The 22,539-nt window shown below is 40.2% G+C and overlaps 1 protein-coding gene across 3 annotated transcripts in view; it reads right to left on the bottom strand.

Annotated features, from left to right (window-relative positions):
- The window catches only part of PTPN2 (protein tyrosine phosphatase non-receptor type 2), an 84,683-nt gene extending 67,617 nt beyond the window's left edge, over positions 1-17,066 (bottom strand). The window contains exon 1 of one of the 3 annotated variants that reach the window (XM_042961366.1): positions 16,797-17,066. In XM_042961366.1, coding sequence (XP_042817300.1) covers positions 16,797-16,865 — 69 coding nt within the window. In that variant the 5' untranslated portion in view covers positions 16,866-17,066. The remainder of the gene's footprint in view (positions 1-16,796) is intronic. The other 2 variants (XM_042961367.1, XM_042961368.1) reach the window with 2 other exon arrangements.
- Positions 17,067-22,539: the final 5,473 nt, after the last annotated feature.

Raw genomic sequence — 22,539 nt, 5'->3', positions numbered from 1 at the left:
TATTTTTAATCTTTTGAAGAACCTCCATAATGTTTTCCAGAGTGGCTGCACCAGTTTGCATTCCCACCAGCAGTGCAAAAGAGATCCTCTTTCTCCACATCCTTGCCAACATTTGTTGTTGCCTGAGTTGTTAATGTAAGCCATTCTGACAGGTGTAAGGTGGTGTCATTGTGGTTTTGATTTGTATTTCCCTGGTGATGAATGATGTTGAGCATTTTTTCATGTGTCGGTTGGCCATCTGGATGTCTTCTTTGGAGAAGTATCTATTCATGTCTTTTGCCCATTTCTTCACTGGATTATTTGTCTTTTGGGTGTTGAGTTTGATAAGTTCTTTACAGATTTTGGATACTAACCCTTTATCTGATATGTCATTTGCAAATATCTTCTCCCATTATGTCGGGTGCCTTTTAGTTTCGCTGTTTCCTTCACTGTGCAGCTTTTCATAGTTCATTTTTGCTTTTGTTTCCCTTGCCTCCAGAGATGTGTTGAGTAAGAAGTTGCTGCAGCCGAGGTCAAAGAGGTTTTTGTCTGCTTTCTCCTCAAGGATTTTGATGGCATCCTGTCTTACGTTTAGGTCTTTCATCCATTTTGAGTTTATTTTTGTGTATGGTGTAAGAAAGTGGTCCAGGTTCATTCTTCTGCATGTCGCTGTCCAGTTTTCCGAGCACCACTTGCTTAAGTGACTGTCTTTATTCCATTGGGTATTCTTTCCTGCTTTGTCAAAGATTAGTTGGCCATACGTTTGCGGGCCCATTTCTGGGTTCCCTATTCTGTTCCATTGATCTGAGTGTCTGTTTTTGTGCCAGTACCATATTACCTTGATGATTACAGTTTTGTAATACATCTTGAAGTCCGGGATTATGATGCCTCCAGCTTTGGTTTTCTTTTTCAGGATTGCTTTGGCTATTAGGGGTCTTTTCTGGTTCCATACAAATTTTAGGATTGTTTGTTCTAGCTCTGTGAAGAATGCTGGTGTTATTTTGATAGGGATTGCACTGAATACGTAGATTGCTTCAGGTAGTATTGACATTTTACCAGTGTATGTTCCTCCAATCCAAGAGCATGGAATACTTTTCTTTTTTGTGTGTGTGTCTTCTTCAATTTCTTTTATAAGCTTTCTATAGTTTTCAGTGTATAGATCTTCACCTCTTTGGTTAGGTTTATTCCTAGGTATTTTAAGGTTTTTGGTGCAACTGTAAAACCCAACACATTTCCTAAGTATATTCTTAAGTATTCAAAAAATTTTTGTTGCTTAATTTTAACTGATCTCAATATGACTACACTTTTTTTTTGTCCTTTAATCAATGAGGATGAATTCTATAGTGTTACTATATAGTGTAACTATAGTAACACTATATAACTATGTAACACTATATAACACTATATATAGTGTTACTAATTCTTTATATTCCCAGAATAAATTTGGGAATGGTGTTTTATACTTTATCTCTACATAATATCTGTCGATGACACATTAGTTTTAGGGCTATAATCATAGGTAAAATTGAACTATTTGGAAGGGGAGAGGAAATGCTTACTCATTCATTTCTACCTTTCCTGTGTATTCAATCTGCCCTTCTAAAGCTTTGTTTCATTTTATCATTCTTCTAGCTTGAATAAAATACTTAGCTCATTAATACTTTTTTGTTTTTCTTACTTTAAAGACTGTCCAAACTTCTAAACTTCAAATCCTCTAAGTTTAGAATAGTGTCATCTCATTATTTGCTAGAGTCTTTAATGGCAGTCTTGATTTATTCTTTCACCCAGAAACGATTAGCTGTTTTCTATGTTATGCTTCCTTATTTCCTTTTCCCCGTTTTTTTCTGTACTAATCACGTTTTCTTTGTTCCTCTTTACTTCCAGTAATTTAGAAGTAAAAGCACCATTCCTATTTTACCAGGAATTAGTCTTAAAATTTTGCAAAAGCATGTTTGGACTTATGTATTTCTACTAACGTGAAAATATCTATTAATAAATCCCTACTGGTAAATACATAGTACAATTACTATAGGTTTCACTTCTCTCTTCCTACAGCTCAATCCCCCAAATCTTCTTGAAATAAGCTAGAACTTTGGATCCATATTTTTTAACATGTGCAGTTATTTTCACAAATACTTATCATTTAAGTAAGGTTTACAACTATAATTATAACTATTTAGCATTAACTCTAGATTGTATTTGGCTTCACTGCCCAAACCTACTTTCTACACCTATTCCATTTCTCTCAGCTCTTGGGTGACATTTCTCCATTATCTTCTGGCATCCAATGTCAGAGTGCATTTGTCTGATGCAAATGTCATTGGTTCTTCTCTAAAGATTACTTACTTGTTTTTCTACCTTGCAGGGCTTTTTCTTTATCCTGAATACTTAGAAAAGTCATCAGGATGCATGCAGAAATTCATGCAGGTTTTCCTGCTTTTTAAATATATTCCTGGTGAAGACTTTCTGGTCCCCTTTGATCTTGAAATTCAAGGCTTTCTTCAGCTCAGAGGTATTCTTCCATTATTTCTTTGGTCATTGTATCACCTCAGGGTCTTTCTTTCAGAACTGCCTATCACAAAGATTTGAGACCTTTATGTGTTTTAAATGCTTTCTCAGAATATTCAGTTTAAAAATCTTTTTCCCAAATGCAGAGATTTTTGTCAAGCTAACTTGGTATTTTGCACTATTTTGCTAGTGAGTCTTAAATTTTTTAAGTCTATTAATTTATTTTGAGAAAGAGAGCTCGTGCACATAAGCAGGGGAGGGGCAGAGAGAGAGAGAGAGAGAGAGAGAGAGAGAGAGAGATGGAGAGAGAATCCCAAGCAGGCTTCTCAGTGCAGAGCCTGACACAGGGCTCAGTCTCACAAACTGAGATCATGACCTCTAAGAGTCCACGAACCAGTCAGGGCCACACAGGCACCCCGTTGAGTCTCTGAGGAGCTGAATTTTTCATATGCCTAACATTTGTTCATCTTCAAAGAAAACGTAGGCATCAGCTCTTACCCAAGTTTTTGTGGATGCTTACATTGTTTACTATCAAAACCCCTCAGTTTCGGAATTGGAGGAAGGTGGTCAAAAGATACAAACTTCCAGTTAACAAGATAAATAAGTACCAGGGAGGTAATACAACATGGTAACTATTGCTAACACTGCTGTGTGATACAGAGAAATGTTGACGGTAAATCCTAAAAGTTCTCATCACAAGAAAATTTTCTCCTTCCTTTCTTTTCTTTTGATTGGATTTATACAAGAAGATGGATGTTAGTTGAACCTACTGTAATCATTTTGCAATACATGTAAATCAAACCATCATGCTGTACACCTTAAATGTATAGTGATTTCTCAATAAAAATGAAAAAAAAATCGTCTATGTCTCAAATATATGGGTAGGACCCTTCTCTCATGTCAAATAATAATGTAGATTTTTTTTCTTATCACTGTATTTTGGTCATTTCAATGATAAATAAGAACAACAACAAAAAGCCTCTACTGAATGAGATTAAGAACCTGGAAAATTATGTCCACTTATCATTATCTATCACTATTCTTACTGTCAATGTTTACTGCTATTTGTACAACTGTATCTAATGACTTTCTCTTTTTTTATAATCAAACTTGAGAATTTTCATAAGACTATCAAGGAGCCAGTCTAATAAGTACCATAAGAAAAGTATGCTCACATTTAAAATAAACAGAGGGTTGTCTGGGTGGCTCAGTCGATTAAGCATCCAGCTTCAGCTCAGGTCATGATCTCCTGGTTCATGAGTTCAAGCCCCGTGTCAGATTCTGTATCTCCCTCTCTCTCTGCCCCTCCCCTGCTTGCATTCTGTCTCTCTCAAAAATAAACTAAAAAAAGAATACACAAATAAATAAAATAAACACAGAAAGCGGATTTATTTTCACCTGGGGGAGTGAAGATCACAGTGCATGAGTAAACCTGAACAATGACCAGGAGTATGCCACGTAAACAAGTAGGGAATGACATGTCTAAGTAGAAAAAACAGCTTGTGCAAAGTCACAAAGATGTGAAGGTACATAAAACATAAATGAAAGCATGAATAACTGGTATCTTACAAGAAGTATAAGCAACACAAAACCTGTGGTGCTTAAGAGAGGAAAATACAAGAAATGGGGATGAACAAGTGCAGAGAGATCAGATTATACAGGCTTTTGCTCATGCTTCATTCACCCAATACACACATATAGGAATTTCGCAAATTACAAAGATGGCAAATGGGGGGAAGAGGAAGGAGAGAGGTATAGGATACTCAACAAACAGTATCATAAAAGCAGGCAGTTATTTAGGAGGAAAAATGGTCAGAAACAAGACACGGATTCCCGCTTTCATTACTTTTTTTTTTTTAATTTAATTTATTTTTCAAATATTTTATTTTTAAGTAATCTTTGACACCCAACACAGGGCTCAAACTAATAAACCCCCAGATCAAGAGTTGCATACTCTAGCAACTGAGCCAGCCAGGTGCCCTCCCACCCCACTCCCCCATTTTCACCACTTCTATTCAACGCAGTACTGAAGTTCTAGCCAGAGCAACTGGGCAATAATAAAATAAAATAAACAGGCATCCAAATTGGAAAGAAAACTGTTAAACTATCTTTATTCACAAATGACATGATGTTTTATGTAGAAAATCCTAAAGAGCCCACACAAAAAAGCCTGTTAGAGCTAATAAACAAATTCAGCAAAGCTGCAAAACACAAAATCAACACGCAAAAATCAGTTGTATTTCTATACAGTAGCAATGAATTCAAAGAGGAAATTAAGAAAATAATCCCATTTACAATAGAATCAAAATAAAATACTTAGCAATAAATGTAACCAGAAAGATGAAAGACTTGTATACTAAAAAATACAAAACACAGCTGAAATTAAAGGCAACCTAAATAAATACAAAAACATCCTATATTCATGGATTGGAAGATTTAAATACTAAGATGACAAAATGACCCAAAGTGATACACTAATTTAATGTAATCGCTATCAAAATACCAGCAACAATTTTTGCACAAATGAAAAACGTCATCCCAATATTCATATGGAATTTCACAGGACCCTGAAGAGTCAAAACAATCTTGAAAAAGAGTAACAAAGTTGGAGGACACACATTTCCCAATTACAAAACTTACTGCAAAGCTATAGTAATCAAATCAATGTGGTATAACACAAAGTCAGTCACAGAGATCAATGGAACAGGATATAGAATTCAGAAATAAACCCTCAGATCTTGATTTTCAACAAGCAGGCCAAAATCATTCAGTGTGGAAAGGAAAATCTCTCAACAAATGGTTCTGGGAAAAATGGATATCCACAAGCAAAACAATGAAACTGGACCATTACCATATGCAAAAGTTAACTAAAACAGATCAAAGACCTAATGTAAGAGCTAACTCTACAAAACTCTTAGAAGAAAACACAGGGATTGAAAATCTTCATAATCATGGATATGGTAATAGTTTCTTAAATCGTGATACCAAAAGCACACGGTGACAAAAAAATACATAGGACTTCATCAAAATTAAAGGCTTTTGAACATCAAGTAACAATATACACTTAAAAGGAAACACATATTGGGAGAAAATATTTGCATATCATATATCTGATAAGGGATTAATAACCACAATATACAAAGAACTCCTACCATTGAACAAGAGGACAAACAACATAAAAATAGGCAGACGCTTATTAGAATCGCCAAAATCTGGAACACTGACACCACCAAATGCTGACAAGGACATAAAACACAGTAACTCATTCACTGTTGGTGATAATACAAAATGATACAGCCATTTTTTTTTTTCTTCTTCCAAGATTTCATTTAAATTCAAGTTAGTTAACATATAGTGCAGTATTGGCTTCAGGGACAGAATTCATTGATACATCACTTACATATAACACCCAGTGGTCATCACAACAAGCACCCTCTTTAACACCCATCACCCATCTAGCTCATCCTTCCACCCCCATCTACCTCCCCTCCAGTGACCCTCAGTTTGTTCTCTATAGTTAAGAGTCTCTTATGATTTATTTCCCTCTATTTTTATCTTACTTTTCCTTCCTTTCCCTTATGTTCATGTTTTGTTTCTTAAATACCACATTATGAGTGAAATCATATGGTATTTTTCTCAGACTTATTTCACTTAGCATAATACACTCTAGTTCCAACCACGTCATTACAAATGGCAAAATTTCATTCTTTTGATGGCTGAGTAATATTCCATTGTGTATGTGTGTGTACACACACACACACACACACACACACACACACACACACCTTCTTTATCCATTCATGAGTCAATGGACATTTGGGCTCTTTCCATAATTTGGCTATTGTTGATAGTGCTGCTATAAACACTGGGGTACATGTGCCCCTTAAAATCAGTATTTTTTTATACTTTGAATTAATACCTAGTAGTGCAATTGCTGGGCCATAGGGTAGTTCTGTTTTTAACTTTTTGAGGAACCTCCACACTGTTTTCCAGAGTGGCTACACCAGTTTGCATTCCCACCAATAGGGTACAGTCCTAAAAAAGTTTGGCTGTTTTGGCCTACAAAACTAAACAGACTCTTACCATATGATCCAGCAACTGCACTCCTTGGTATTTACCCAAAGAAGTAAAAAATTTACATATACACAAAAACCTGATGTTTATAGCAGCTTTATTCATAACTGCCAAAACCTGGAAGCAACCAAGATGCCCCTCAGCAGGTGAGGAATAAACAAACTATGGTACATCCAGACAAATGAATATTATTCAGTGTTCAAAAGAAATGAACTATCGGGGTGCCTGGGTGGCTCAACTGGTTAAGCGTCCAACTTCGGCTCAGGTCATGATCTCACAGTTTGTGAGTTCGAGCCCTGCGTCAGGCTCTGTGCTGACAGCTCAGAGCCTGGAGCCTGTTTTGGATTCTGTGTCTCCCTCTCTCTCTGTGCCTCCCCTGCTTATGCTTTCTCTCTCAAAAATAAACAAACATTTTTTAAAAATTAAAAAAAAAAAAAGAAATGAACTATCAAGCCATGAAGACACATAGGAACCTTAAACGCATATTACTAAGTGAAAGAAGCCAATGTGAAAAAGCTACTTACTACAGGATTCCAACCATATGACATTTTGGAAAAGGCAAAACTATGCAGACAGTAAAAGAAATCAATGTGGTTGCTGGGGTTGGGAAAGGGAGGTAGGAATGAATAGGGAGAGCACAGGCTTTTTATGTATGATGCCATAATGCTGGATTCAAATACATTTGTTTAAACCCACAGAATGTACACCATCAAAAATGAACCCCAAGGTAAACTATGGACTTTGGATGATTATGAGACATCAATGTAGGCTCATCAATTATAATAAACATACCACTCTGGTGAGGGATTTTGATAAAGGGAAGGATATACATGTGTGGGGGCAGGAAGTATGTGAGACATTTCTGTATCTTCCCCTCAATTTTCCTGTGAACCTAGAACTGCTCTTAAAAAATGAAGTCTTAGGGGGAAAAAAAAGTGAAGGACTTGAATAGACATTTTTCCAAAGTTTTACAATCAGTCAATAAACACATTTAAAAGATAGTCAACATGCTTAGTCATTACGGAAATGCAATCTAAACCATTTCATACCTACTAGCATGACTATAATTTTAAAAATGGAAAATAACAAGTGTTTGTGAGGATATGAAGAAATCAGAGTCCTCAAACACTGCTAGAGGGAATGTAAAATGTTGCAGCCACTAAGGAAAACTGTTCACAGTTACTCAAAAAGCTAAGCACAGAATTACCATATTATCCAGCAACTCCACTTCTAGGTCCAAATCCAAAACAATTAAAAATAAGGACTCCAATGGATATCTGCACAGCCATGTTCACAGCAGCATTATTCACAGTCAAAAGGTGGAAACACCCTAAATGTCCATTAACAGATGAATGGAGAAACAAAATGTGGTATATACATACAAAAAGATATTAGTCAGCCATAAAAAGGAATGAAGTTGGTAACAGGATACAGCATAGTTCCACCTTGACAATATTATGCTAAGTGAAATGCCAGACACAAAGGAAAAACATTGTGTGATTTCACTTGCATGAGGTCTCTAGAATAGGCAAATTCACAGATAGAAAGTAGAGCAGAAGTTAACAGGAGGAGGGGGAAATAGGGAGTTATTGCTTAATGGGTACAGAGTTTCTATTTGGGGTGCTGAAAGGGTTTTGGAAACAGCGGTGATGGTTGCACAACAATATAAATGGAATCGATGACACTGAATTGTACACTTAAAAATGGCTTAAAATGAACATTTTATTATATATTTTCCCCCACAAAAAAAAATTTAATTGGATGGCTACCTTAGATAGACAAGGTCTTTCTAAGTCATGGCACAAAAACCTAGAAAGGCTCATAAATCTGATTTTGCAAACACGTAAGTGTTTTCTACATGGAAAAATACCATAAACAAAGTCAAAGGTAACTGATAGGTTGAAAAGTATTTGCAATATATGACAAAAGCTTAACTTCCTCAATGTGTAAAGATCTCCAACATATCAAAAAAAGAAAGGAAATACAAGTGGCTTAGAAAGAAAGAAAGAAAGAAAGAAAGAAAGAAAGAAAGAAAGAAAGAAAGAAAGAAAGAAAGAAAGAAAGAAAAGTGGGGCACCTGGGTGGCTCAGTCAGTTAAGCATCCAACTTCATTCAGCTCAACTCATGATCTGTCTCACAGCTTGTGAGTTCAAGCCCTGCATTGGGCCCTGTGCTGACAGCTCAGAGCCTGGAGCCTGCTTCAGATTCTGTGTCTCCTTCTCTTTCTGCCCCTCTGCTCACACTCTCTCAAAAATAAATAAACATTAAAAAAAAATTTTTAGGGGCGCCTGGGTGTCTCAGTTGGTGGGTTAAGCGTCTAACTTTGGCTCAGATCATGATCTCATGGTTCATGGTTTCAAGCCCCACATTGGGTTCTGTGTTGACAGCTCGGAGCCCGGAGCCTGCTTTGTGGATTCTGTCTCCCTCTCTCTCTGCCCCTCCCCTACCTGTGCTCTGTCTCTGTCTCTCAAAAACGAATAAACATTAAAATCAAAAAATTGAAAAAGAGGCAAGCTAGAAAGGCTAGTGGACAACTGTGACTGTCTGAATTTCCACAATTGCAGACAGGCATCAGTACTACAGAACATACATCAGAGGCAAACCTAGTTATAACTTCCAGTTATACATTCTCTATTGGGGCACCATTCCCAAGAGTGCTCTCCCTTAAAGCAGTGGTCCTTACCTATTGTCATAGAGATCCATGTGAGAATGTGACAAAAGCTATGGAATCACCTAGAAATGAAATACTCAGGTACACTCACACATACAGTTTCAGGGGACTTGGAAATCACTTTCCAGTCTAATCCATGGATCCTAGATACTGTGTTAAAGGCCTCCAATCCCCAAAATGACCCCACCTATTATAACACATTCCACTCCCTCCTTGCTATGAAAAATTTAAATGACTCCCTCTGTTCCATTAATCTCAAGTAGATCTTAAGGAGAAAGCAATGTAAGCAGTCACACTGACAAATTGGGGTAACACAGAAATGAGAATCATAAGGACAGGATTCAGGGTTGCCTGGGTGGCTCAGTCAGTTGAGCATCTGACTTCGGCTCAGGTCATGATCTCACGGTTTGTGGGTTCAAGCCCCACGTCGGTCTCTGTGCTGACAGCTCGGAGCCTGAAGGCTGCTTTGGATTCTGTGTCTCCTTCTCTCTGTGCCCTTCCCCCACTTATGCTCTGTCTCTTTCTATCAAAAATAAATAAATGTAAAAAAAGAAATTTTTTTAAATAAACAAACAAAAAAAATAAGGACAGGATTTGGATCCCATCTGTATCACCACTGGATATGGTAACCTTACATAAATCATAACCTCATGTTGGACGGGTGTCTCCTCAGCTGTGAATGAGGGAGCTGGAATAAACCAAGGTGCTGACTTTTTTTTTTTAAGATTTTATTTTTAAGTAATCTCTACACACAATGTGGGGCTCCAACTCACAGCCCTGAGATCAAGAGTCATATGCTCCACTGACTGAGCCAGCCTAGTGCCCCAAGGTGCTGACATTTTAAAAGGAAACAGTATTATTTTGTTTAGTGACTACTGGGCATCTAACATCTCAGAACTACAGGCTAATGGTGGGGAAACAAAAACAAAGCATTCCTTAAGGAGCTAACAGACAATTCTAAAACGATGTGATTTATACTCCAATAAAAGAACATAGAGGGTTCAGGAATCAGAGAAGGAACATATAGCTTTGCCTAAAGAGACCACAGTCTAGTCTTAAAGAGGTTTCCTAGATAGATAAGGTAGGCACAGAACATATCCAACATGTGCAGACTCCAAGGTGTGAGAAAACAGGCTGTTTTCAAGGAAATTCAAGGAATCTGATACAGCAAGAGCACATGCAACGATGTGAAACCCCAAACCCTAAGATTAAACAACTGCAGGGCAATGTGTAGTACACAATGCAAAGGGAAGTGTTTTAGAGTAAGCAGGCTTTGTTTTTTACCCTATGACTACCTACTATAAATACTAGAAGACTTCCCTTGATACCTTACTTCCAAAACGTAGTTGACGCCCAAGTAGTAAAAAACTGCTCTTGGGGCGCCTGGGTGGTTCAGTAGACTGAGCATTAGGCTCAGGTCATGGGGTTTGAGCTCCGCATAGAGCTAGCCGCTGTCAGCGCAGAGCCTGCTTTGGATCTTCTGTTGACCCTCTCTCCGCCCCTTCCCCACTTGCTAGCGCGCACGCTCTCTCTCTCTCTCTCAAACAATAAATACATTAAAAACAAAAACAAAAAAAACCCCACAACCTGCTCTTACTGACAATATTTGAACTACAAATTTCTTTTTTTTAATGTTTATTTATTAGGGCAGGGGTGGGGGTGGGGAGAGAGTGTATGTGCACACACGCAAGCGGGGAAGAGGCAGAAAGAGGGAGACAGAGGATCCAAAGCAGGTTGTGCGCTAAACAGCTGAAAGCCAGATGCAGGCCTCGAACTCACCAACCGTTGAGATCATGACCTGAACTGAAGTTGGACGCTTAACTGAGCCACCCAGGCATCCTGAACTACAAATTCCTAATAAAGAAAAATGACCAGTTAAGAGTTCCATGGTTCCTAAAACTCTGATTAGTCAACCAAATTCTTTCTGAGCTACCATTTACTAGAAACATTATTCCATGGCTTACATTTTTTGTTTTTTTGCTATTTCCCTACAGTTGTACTCCCTTCCCTGAAAGCTCACAAAACTCCATTCTTTCTCTGCCCCTCTCATGCCCCAGCCTGATTCAGACAGCAATCAGCAGTGACTAAAAGCAAAAAAGCAATCATGAACATTTCTCAAAAAGCGAGAGTTAACCTCAGACTACATTAATGTCATTAGTTTGTCAGTCAGACCAAATTAGATTTTTCTAGCAATCTCACTACTGCTAGTTGTGCCCTTTCAAGGCCAGTTCTTCAACCTGTGTGCTCTTACTCCCATCAGCACCTGCTTTCCAAGGTTTCTGGCTCCAACAGTAATTCCTTCTATTTTTCAACCTCCAACCTCTCTCTTTAGGCTTATCCTTCCCCCCACCCCAACATGTAAACATATCAAGTCACCCTTCTCTGGTAAGAAGTCATTATTCAACAATATTTACCATGTACCTACTAGGTGCCTGATGCTGTACAAGGCACTGGCACTGCCTGCATGAAGCTCTGATGAGGTAGTGAAAAAGATAAATTCATAGTCTGTTTGGCTCTGACACAAAATCTCCTATTATCAAAAGCTGTGTTATAAAACCAACTTTTCAAACTGGGTGAAAAAAAGTAAGGGGCTGAAGAGTTTCAGACTCAAATAATAAATTCACTGTTCCTGTAAGACTTTCAAGAAGGTGTAAAGTAAAAATTCTCATACCACTAAGCAAGTCCAATTTCTAGTTACATCTACTTTTTGCTCAAGAGCAAAGCTTTTCTTGGGGCACCTGCATGGCTCGGTTGGTTAAGCAGCTGACTTGATCTCGGCTCAGTTCATGATCTTGCAGTTCATGAGTTCAAGCTCCACACCAGGCTCTGTGCTGATGGTGCAGAGCCTGCTTGGGATTCTTTCTCTCCTTCTCTCTGCCTCTCCCCTGCTTATGCTCTCCATCTCTCTCAAAACAAATAAACATTTAAAAAGTCAAAAACAAACAAACAAAAAAAAACCAGCAAAGCTTTTCTTTTCCTAATCCAGTTAGTACTGCCAAAACAAAAAACAAAAAACACCACACACACAAAAACAACAAAAAACCTAACACAAATATCACCCAGTCTTGTGATAATCAAAGCAGAGAGCCCACTTAAACACTTTTCCCTACTCAAGTTAACAGTGGTTTGCTTAATGCAAATCTGTGTGCCCTAAATAATCTGCTGCTGCATTGCATCCAACACATTGCTATGAAAGGGGAAGTCATGTGATGCTATGGAGTATGTAACAGGGGATTATATCCTGCATGGGAGGGTCAGGAAGGCACCCCCTAAGGAAGTGAGACTTCAGGGATGAGTAGGAGGCAGTTAAGCAAAAGTGCGGGGGAAAAAGGGGAGAAGTTGTGCTAAGGCAAAGACAGCTACAATTATGAAGGCCCTCAGGGGAGAATGGTCATGCACTTTTCAAGGAACAGAACCCAGGGGAAAAGAGGGAAGAGAGTCATATGGGCAGGCAGGCCACGTGGTCTTGCAAGCCACAGAAGGATCTGAATTTTACATTATGAGCAATGGGAAACCACTGAAGGTTTTCAGTAGAGAAGGGACATAAATGTGCTTCATTTTAGCTACCTTCCCCACTCCATTGGTCAAGCTGAGCTTATTTAAAAAAACAGTCTAGGGGCGCCTGGGTGGCTCAGTTGGTTAAGCGGCCGACTTCGGCTCAGGTCATGATCTCGCGGTCCGTGAGTTTGAGCCCCACGTCGGGCTCTGTGCTGACAGCTCAGAGCCTGGAGCCTGTTTCAGATTCTGTGTCTCCCTCTCTCTGACCCTCCCCCGTTCATGCTGTGTCTCTCTCTGTCTCAAAAATAAATAAACATAAAAAAAAAAAATTTTTTTTTAAATAATAAAAAAAAAATTAAAAAACAGTCTACACTTGCTTGGTTGTACTTCTTCCCACCTTCTCTTCTCAATGCTCAGCATCTGACTTCTGTACTCCACTGAAATTGCTCTCTTTAAAGGTATCTGTTGGGGCTCCTGGGTGGCTCAGTCAGTTAAGCGTCCCACTTTGGCTCAGATCATGATCTCACGGTTCATGGATTCAAGCCTCGAGCCGGGCTCTGTGCTGACAGCTCAGAGACTGGAGCCTGCTTCAGATTCTGTGTCTTCCTCTCTCTCTGTCCATCCCCTGCTCACACTCTGTCTCTCTCTAAAATATGAATAAACATTAAAAAAAAAAACTTTTTTAATTAAAAAAGAAAAGGTATCTATTGATCATCCAGTCCTTAAGTCAAAAGGCCCTTTCAGTTTTGACTTTGTGCCATCTGCTGCATGTGGCCCTCCTGACCATCAACTTCCTTCACACCCACCATTGGTTGTCTCCCAACTTCCATGGCTATTCCTCTCCACTTTTTAGCAAGCTCCTCTTTCTTTACCTATGCCGTTAATTGTTGTTGGTGGTCAAGATTTCTGTTGTTGGCCTTCAGCATTTCCAAACTCTCCCTATTTTCCCTGGAGGATCTCATCCACATCTAGGACCTCAAAGACCACCTATGTGCTCATGATTTCCAAAATGCTATTTACAGCTCAGGCCTCTCCTGAACTCCAAATTGATATATTAAACTATTTCCTTCCATTTTGATGTCTCACAGGTATCTCAAACTGAATTGAACAATTTCAAGACCAAATACATCTATCCCCTTCCCACTTCAAATGTGTATCCCCCCTTCCTTCATTCCTCCTGCCACTGCCTTAGTTCAGGAGGTCAACATTTCTCTTCAGGTTTATTTCAAGAGACTAACTCTCTGTGCTACTTGCCTACAGTTAGCCCCATCCATCACACTAGTAGAATGATCTTACTAATTTGTTGGTAGTCCTCATGGGATTTTATGATCTGTGCCTTTGTACACATTCCTTCCTTCTCTGGAGCACTAATTCTTTTCCCCTCCTTTATTCTCTACACCTGGCCAACTTGTCCTTCAAGACTTTGGTAAGGTCATCCCTTCTCCAGGAAGCATCACCAGAATTCCCAGGTGCACCCCTCTGGGTGACTAGGCAGCAGCCTGTGCTTAACACTAGCTTTTGCATTTCTTACTTTTTTATGTTTTCATCTTCTTACCTATTTACTACTCTATGGCAGGGTGGATCCTTGAGGCTGGGACTCAGTCTAATGCTGACACATAATAGATGTGTTATGAGTAAATGAGTGAAAATGGGGAATTGCAATGAGGCCCTCAAAAGAACAAGTCCTAGAATGTGAGCTCCTCAAGAGAAGGAACTCTGCTGCATTCTCTGTTGAATCTCCAAGACCCAAAGCTAGGGACTGGCACACCACTGATGCTCAATACATTTGTAGTGTGGCTGAATGGATATTCTAGAGTCAAAGGAAAATCTCTTCCTATACTTGCTTTCCATTACTAACTTTCTTGGTTCGTGACCTATGTTTACTGTAATAGCATGTATATTGCATGATTTCTTTTTTTTTTAATTTTTTAAAATGTTTATTTATTTTTGAGACAGAGACAGACAGAGCATGAACAGGGGGAGGGTCAGAGAGAGAGGGAGACACAGAATCCGAAGCAGGCTCCAGGCTCCGAGCTGTCAGCCCAGGAGCCCGACGCGCGGCTCTAACCCACCGACTACGAGATCACAACCTGAGTCAGAGTCAGACGCTTAACCGACTGAGCCACCCAGGCGCCCCCCCCTTTTTTTTTAAAATTTTTTTAATGTTTATTTATTTCTGAGACACAGACAGAGCATGAACAGGGGGAGGGTCAGAGAGAGAGGGTATATTGCATGATTTCTACTGACCAAACGAGTGCTCTTCTTCTTCCATTAGGAAAAAATAATAAAAGCAATGAACAACCCACTAAAGGATTCTTTGGCATGAGTCCATGGAAGGGTTTCCTGAACTCCTTGAAACTAAATGTGAAATTTTCAGTGGATGTAAGAAAGTGCATTTTTCTGGTGAGAGGGATTACAGTTTTCATTAAATTTTCAAAGATATTAACGATACCCCCCCATCCCCCCCCAAATCAAACTGTCTAACCAAAATGTTAAGCTGAATTAAGCTGCAGCATTCACCTTTCTCTTCTCAAAGCTGAATTCTGATATACTGCTAGCAACTTGGAAACAGGAGCTTCTATTTAAACAAATGTAACTGGAGAAGAGACAGCTGGCAGGCTCTCACATAAAGATTCCTACTAGAATTTGCATTTAAAATGTTCTATAAATGGTAAAGCCCTTACCAACATTCTTAAAAGTTAGTACTCTATTCTAACATACTCTGTACTCCTGTGAATCAGGGTATTTATTACACTTCCTGATAGTGTGTTCAAGAAGAAAATGTTACATTCTAATCATAATGACCAAGGAAACACTTTTTACTGTCATTTAACTAAATGAAATGGGGAAAAACCCAGGATCATCCAAACTTAACAGGAAAACTTTTTTTTTTTTTTTAAATGTAAAAAGAGTGAACCGAGCAGCAGGAGCAGCAGCATTTAACTCACCAACCACTCAATTCAATCTTGGGAATAATATGCTAATAATTAAACAGTACAGAACAAGCATCCTATTTGAATTAAAGGGTTCTCTAGTTGATCTAGCTAGTCACAAAAGAATTCAACTACATGATTCCATTCAGATGAGTTTAACAACAAGCAAGATTACTGTATGGTGGTAAGAAATCAGAACAGTAGTCTTTGGGATGGAAGAAGGGCATGACAGCACCTTCGAGGTAATGGAAAAGCTCTTTATTTTGACTTGGGGCTTGCACAGGTATATACATTTAGAAAACTCGCTTAATTCCATGTATAAAATCTGTGTATTTTACTGTACGTTAACTATTCCTCAGTAAAGAAAATTTAAAAGAGAACATCCTTATTCTTTCTTTTAACTAACACAACCAAACCCTATTCTCGTGTCTGGAAGCTGTTTGTGGAGGAAGACCCACGCGCTGAAGACACTGCGCTCTCTGAAAACACGATGACTGCTGATTCGCCGGGAGCTTCCGCCACCACTACGGTTAGGCACTGCCATTTCGAGAGGCCCCGGAGTCACCCACAATAACGGGGGCAAGAGCCGGCCGCGCCTTTGGAAATGGGTGCCGCGGCCCGCCTCCGGCCACAGGCGGCCACAGAACACCTGGCCAGCGAAAAAGGTGTCCATGGGCAGAGCCTGGCACCGGAGCGTGCGAGCGACCGCGAGGCTGCCGCCGGCTCCCCGCCGCCCGCCCGCGCCCCCAGCCCAAGCCTCGCCAGGCTCCTCACGGCCCCCAGCAGCTTCTCGGATCGCCCACGGGTCTCACCGGTACTCCCCAGCCTCCCGGGGTCCCCCCTCCCCCGGCCGCGGAGCCCGTCCTAGCCCGCCACCAGGTGCCGCTGTGGAGCCGCCTTCGAGAACCGACTTTGCGCTTGCGCTCACGAAAAACACCCCCCCCCCCCCCCATCTAAAGTCATTTTTTGCCAAAGGGATCAGAGACTCAGTCGGCGCACGCGCGCCCCTGACGCGGCCCGCGCTCCGCCACTTCCGCCCGGAGCAGAAGGCGGGGGAGGCGGGAGGGAACCGGCGGGCGCGAGCCTGGGTCCTCGGCGGAGGACTGCGGCTGCTGCGCGAGCCCGTGACTCACCAAGTACAGCTGCTGCCAGCGATTCTCAGCATCCAACTCCTCAAACTCCCGCTCGACGGTGGCAGACATGGCGGCGGGAGCAAGCTGGCGCGAGCGGAGCCTGCGCCGGCGGAGAGGCTCAGGCCCCGCACGATCCGGGGAGAACGCTGGCGCTGCGGCGCATGCGCGCTCGGCACCCCGCCCCGCCCCCACGCCGGGCCCGGCCGGCCGCGGGGAAAGTACCTGGAGCGTCGGACGTCAGCGCGCCGACTCGCGCCTCCCGGAATCGGACGGCGGCGGGGCGGGGCGCCCTGCGGAGGCGTGGCCCATAGGGCGCCCAGGTGGAGGGGGCGGGGCCAAGGGGACCACCCCGAGGCTGCTGTCGGGAAGTTGGGCGGAAGGTGACCCGCTCTCAGGACTTGTGCTCACCGGCCCAGGGGAGGAGAAGCAGTACCGCGAATTTCCCAGGAATGGAGCGGGCCAACAAAATCCCTTGGGAAGACCTCCTTACTTATTGCTGTCCCATTTCTCTTTTTCTCTTTCTCCTAATTTTTTCTTTAATGCGATATTGTCATTTTATTTTAAACGTCATCTAGGTCAGTTTAGCAGCCTGTGTCCAATTTTGAAACAAATTTCTCAGCTCTCACAGAGAGTATAAACCAGCCCTGATGCCAGCTCTTGTATACCTGAGGGGTTTGTGCCAAATAAGCCACTATAGCAAAAGAGGAGGCAGCCTCTCCCGGGGTTAGGAAGAATACAGGTGGTTAAGTAAACGTGACACGATTAAAAATTAATGTTACTTATAAAAAGGACAAGTCCTCTATTACAGCCCAAACATGCTGGTTATGGAAATCATCTCTTTTCAGGTTAAGGTAATTCATTGTTGGTAAATTCTAAATGCTTATAGTATCTTGTTATATCATCATAAAAAATGTGAAGGGTTAGAAAAATTTTAGCTACGCTGTCTAATATTGAAGTTTAAATTTTAATTAAAATTAAATGAAATGACAAAGACTCACACCTTGACCAAATTCTATACAGGTTCCTCTGAGTACTTTTTCAACTAGGCCTTGGCTTTTGGACTTTGTGTTTCTCTTCATTGTCTAATTTTAGCAAGAATCTTACTAATTCGATTTATCCAGAATCCCCCATTCTGAATATCTGTTCACCCTGGACATTTAATCAGGTTCCTCATCTTCCACTATCCCCCAGGTGATGTCTGATCACCCTGGCCTGCCTTCAGCAAGAATCCTATTAAGTTAGTCAGAATGTAGATTGTTTTCTGTGTTAAAAACAAGACAACAGTCCTAAAATGGAGTTGCTTCTTAAGCCCCCTGTCACCAAACCTACCCTTAATTACTGTTTTAGCTCTCTCACAAATGGGATCTTAAATGAGTCAATTAGGAGTCACCTGATCAGCACTAGTTAGGTAATCTGCCTAATAGACCGCTGCCATCCTCTGAAGGAAAGGAACTTTGCAGTAAGCAATCTCCTTTTCTGCTTAGTAATTTGTTCCTGCCCCCTCTGCCTCTAAAAGTTTTTCGATTTGTACAGCTCCTCAGTTTATCTACTGGATTGGATGCTGTCCCATTCAAAGTTGATTTCAATCTCTCCACCACTGCATAACCCATTGCAGTAGTCCCTATACCTATTGCAATAGTCCCCCTCACTTTGAATAAAGTCTTCCTACCTCACCATTTTCAACAAATCTCGTGAATATTTTTTTTTCTTTCACAGAAGTTAAGAATTCAGTTCCTCAGTTGCACTAGCCACATTTCAAATGCTCAATAGCCATAGGTACCTAGTAGCTAATGTATCACAGAGCACGAATATCATCAAAGTTCTATGAGACAGAGCTGCCTGAAAGGATTAAAATACATGGGGCAAAAAAAAAAGAGTCCTTATATACATTGTGAAAATTTTTATCAGTAAAGACTACGCTGTGGGAAGTAGAAGAAATCATAGTAACAGAAAATTAAGCAGACAGCCAGCCTTTCTCCTTACATAGTGTAATTTACAAATAAATACATGAAACCTCCCTCCAGAAATATCCCACAATCTAATGGTCCTGGTTTCTAAGGTTCTGTCACTGAAACCGATTATTTATGTTAAAGACATGGTATCTCCCAAGATTGTTGAGAGGGAAAAAGTTTTCCTTCTACCCTTCCAGTTTCTTTGGCTGGTTCTAATAATCAATATAAAACAGATTAACAAGAGAATAACAAGTTGGTTACCTGCATATGGGAGCCCCATAAGGCCATGAAACTCAAAGACAAACCTGGTAATTGAGGCTTATATGCCATCTTAAGCTAAGGAATGGGATAGAGGTCAAGGGCTTCAGAGAGGAGAAGGGTGATTCACAGAACAATTAGAAAAGCAGAGAAGATATTTGGTAATTAGATGTTTATCCTGCCGTATGGGAAAAAAGTTATCGCTTGGTAAACTTCTCTTTCTGAGCCAAGCCCCCTATCTAAATTCTTTTAGGTAGTTTAAGGAGAGGTAAAAATTTTTCTTGAGTCTGCTGGGTTTTAAGTGCCTTCAGCCGAAAACAGTCCACGTGCCAAAGTGGCACATTTGGGGGAAACTTGTCCTTTTTTGTTTTTAAGTTTATTTATTTATTTTGAGAGAGAAAGCACAAGCAGGGGAGGGGCAGAGAGAGAAAATCCTAAGCAGGCTCTGTACTGTCAGCACAGAGCCTGACTCAGGGCTTGAATTCATGAGCCATGAGATCATGACCTAAGCCAAAATCAAGAGTTGGACACGTAACTGACTGAGCCACCCAGGTGCCCTTGGGGAGACTTGTTCTGAACCCCTTCACTCGTACCTTTGAAACTTCCCCAAGAAGTTTCACAGTCCAGAAGTTAAGCTGGTTGATTACTCCAGCTCAGTGAACCAGGCTCTTAGTCTTGAGAATAGGCCAGTTCAGTTAAACAGTTGTGTCTCATTTCAGGGGTGCCTGGGTGGCTTAGTCAGTTAAGCCTCAACTTCGCCTCAGGTTATGATCTCACAGTTCATGAGTTCAAGCCTTGTATCGGGCTCTGTGCTCACAGCTCAGAGCCTGGAGTCTGCTTTGGATTCTGTGTCTCTGTCTCTCTCTGCCCCTCCCCTGCTCATGCTCGCTCTCTCTCTCTCTCTCTCTCTCAAAAAAATAAATAAATAAACAACAACAACAACAAAACCCCAGTTGGGTATCATTTCAAAAAACAGTGATTGAGGTGGGCTCCAAATATTAGGTCTATGGTACAAGCAATCACGTATTTAATAAGAGCCATTTGGGGGGGGGGGGGACAAAGGTTCATAATTGGAGCAGATTATAATCCCAGTTTCTGAATTCTGAAGGCAGCCAGACAAGACTTCTCGATGTCCAGCTTGAAGCATCTTTGGATGGAGTGAGGGCAGGCAGTAACAATCTGATAGATTTTTCTGATTTGCAGTTTGAATGTCTCTGGTGGTCTTTCTGAATGGCGTGCACAGCGGTGGGCATGAAGATTATCTGTACATTACTGGCTGTGGTGATTTATCTGAAGTTTATATCAAGTTGTCTAGCTTTGGCTTGCATGGGTTCAGGAATAGGACAGTTTTAATTCTCAATGATTCCAAGTCAGAAGAGTGAGAGAAAATTGGAAATGTCAGTTTGAAGAGTTCTAGGTGAATTTTGGAGTAAATTAGAAGAATTCAGTCTAGTCCAGTTTATAGGTAGAAAACAAAATCTTGAAGACAATTAACAGCACTAGAATTTATATCCACAAAAGTATATTACTGAAACATAGTTTTTCCCTGTACAATTGCTCTCATTTTGATCAAAGATAATCACAGCAAGACTAATTCATCTGCAAACCAAATCTAGTTTCAATAAAGTTGGCCTGATTATTTACATAAGTACGTCAAGGATAGTAATTGACCACTAGGCTCTTTTAAATCTACTTGGCTGGACCTTTTCATAAAGAATCTACGATTGAATTTTTAAAAGCCTCTTGAGGCTAAGAAGCCGCACCAAGGACTTGCCATAAGACTTTGCCTACAATACTTAGAGATTTAGATAAATTCTCCTCTTGTCAAGGTCCCCAAAATATCCTGAAGTTCCTGTGCTTGCCCTGAAGCGACTTTTCTTACCTAGTAAGGCTTCTGGGAACCCTGTAAGCTGGTACCAGGCCAATTTTTACAATAGGCTTTATTGGCTCCATAAGGTCAACGTTAGCTCCTTAAAGCTTCTGGTTGCATCTAAGTCTATTTATAGCTCTCTCAAATACAATATTTAGTTAAACCCTTGGTATTTTAACCAATGTTTGCAATTGTGTCCTGTTACAAGGAGAATAGATTCTTATTGAACTTATGTCAATAACTATATTGCCATGAAAATAAGAATACTCATTAAGAGTTTCTGAATTCTGGAGGGATCCAGTAGGGAGAAAAAATAGAAAATTTTCAGCTCTACTTACAAGGAGATAACTTACCAAATTTCTTTTTTTGTTTGTTTATTTATATACTTAGAGAGAGAAAGTGAGCAGGGGAGGGCAGAGAGAGGGGGGGAAAGAAAGAATCCCAGAAGGCTTCGCACTTCCAGTGCAGAGTCTGGATGCGGGACTCGAACTCACAAATTGTGAGATCATGACCTGAGCAAAAGTCAAGAGTCTGATGCTTAATCTACTGAGCCATCCAACTTACCAAATTTCTGTAAGTCATAGTTAGCTTGACAGGAAAGATTTCTTATATCTGGACAATAAAAATTTTAAAAAACAGCAAGATTTCCTTTTTTTTTCCTTAAAGTTTGTCTGTTTATTTTTAAGAAATCTCTACGTTCAACATGGGGTTCAAACTCATGACCCTGAGATCAAGAATCTCATGCTCTTCTGACTGAGCCAGACAAGCACCCCAAGAATTAGCAATATTTTAAACAAAAACTCATAAATAATTATAATTATCCTCCTTAGATCATGTAGTCCCATGTAATTAATAATTATTTTATTTGAATGCAGGTTTTTTTCTTTGCCATTAGTTCTGGAAATTCTTACCCAGTTCAGTTTTATGACCTTAAAATTACCAGAAACCTGTGTTAGTCAAAATCCTTTCCACGAATCTCTTTGAAGATGAAACACATTTGCAAAAGCATCAGAGTAAAACAATAACTGTCTATAAATACCAAAAAACTTAAAAATGCCATGGTTAAAGATATGATGAGAGTTCATTATAATGTAATTGACAAGGGAATTGGGTTGTTTTTATGACATACATCTTAAGAGAGTAACTAGAACTATGACTATACTAGGACATAATAGAATTTTAAGAATTTTATACAATATCTAGAACTTTTGTATTCATAATATTTGCCCATACAATATAACTTAAGAAAGTTTATCATCATTTATTTGACAATGCTTCCCATGTAATTTAACATACCACATAAGTTTAATTAGTTTAATATCTCTCTTTTATAAAAAGAGGTAAATCCTTTGAGATGTTCCAGGGATCCTCTGGAATATCTTATATCTCAAAGTTAGTTCTAAGTCAAAAAGCCATTTTTTAAAAAATGTTTTTTATGTTTATGTATTTTTGAGAGACAGAGACAGAGTGTGAGTGGGGAAGGGGCAGGGAGAGAGGGAGACACAGAATCCAAAGCAGGCTCCAAGCTCTGAGCTGTCAGCACACAGCCTGATGCAGGGCTAGAACTCATGGACTGTGAGATCATGACCTGAGCAGAAGTGGGACGCTTAACCGACTGAGCCACCCAGGTGACTGAAAAAGCCTTTGTTTAGAATTTGTATTA

The sequence above is a fragment of the Panthera tigris genome, chromosome D3, assembly GCF_018350195.1.
Source record: "Panthera tigris isolate Pti1 chromosome D3, P.tigris_Pti1_mat1.1, whole genome shotgun sequence".
NCBI classification, from domain to species: Eukaryota; Metazoa; Chordata; class Mammalia; order Carnivora; family Felidae; genus Panthera; species Panthera tigris.
The sequence above is the reverse complement of the archived record's forward strand: the minus strand, read 5'-3'. Positions and strand labels throughout refer to the sequence as shown.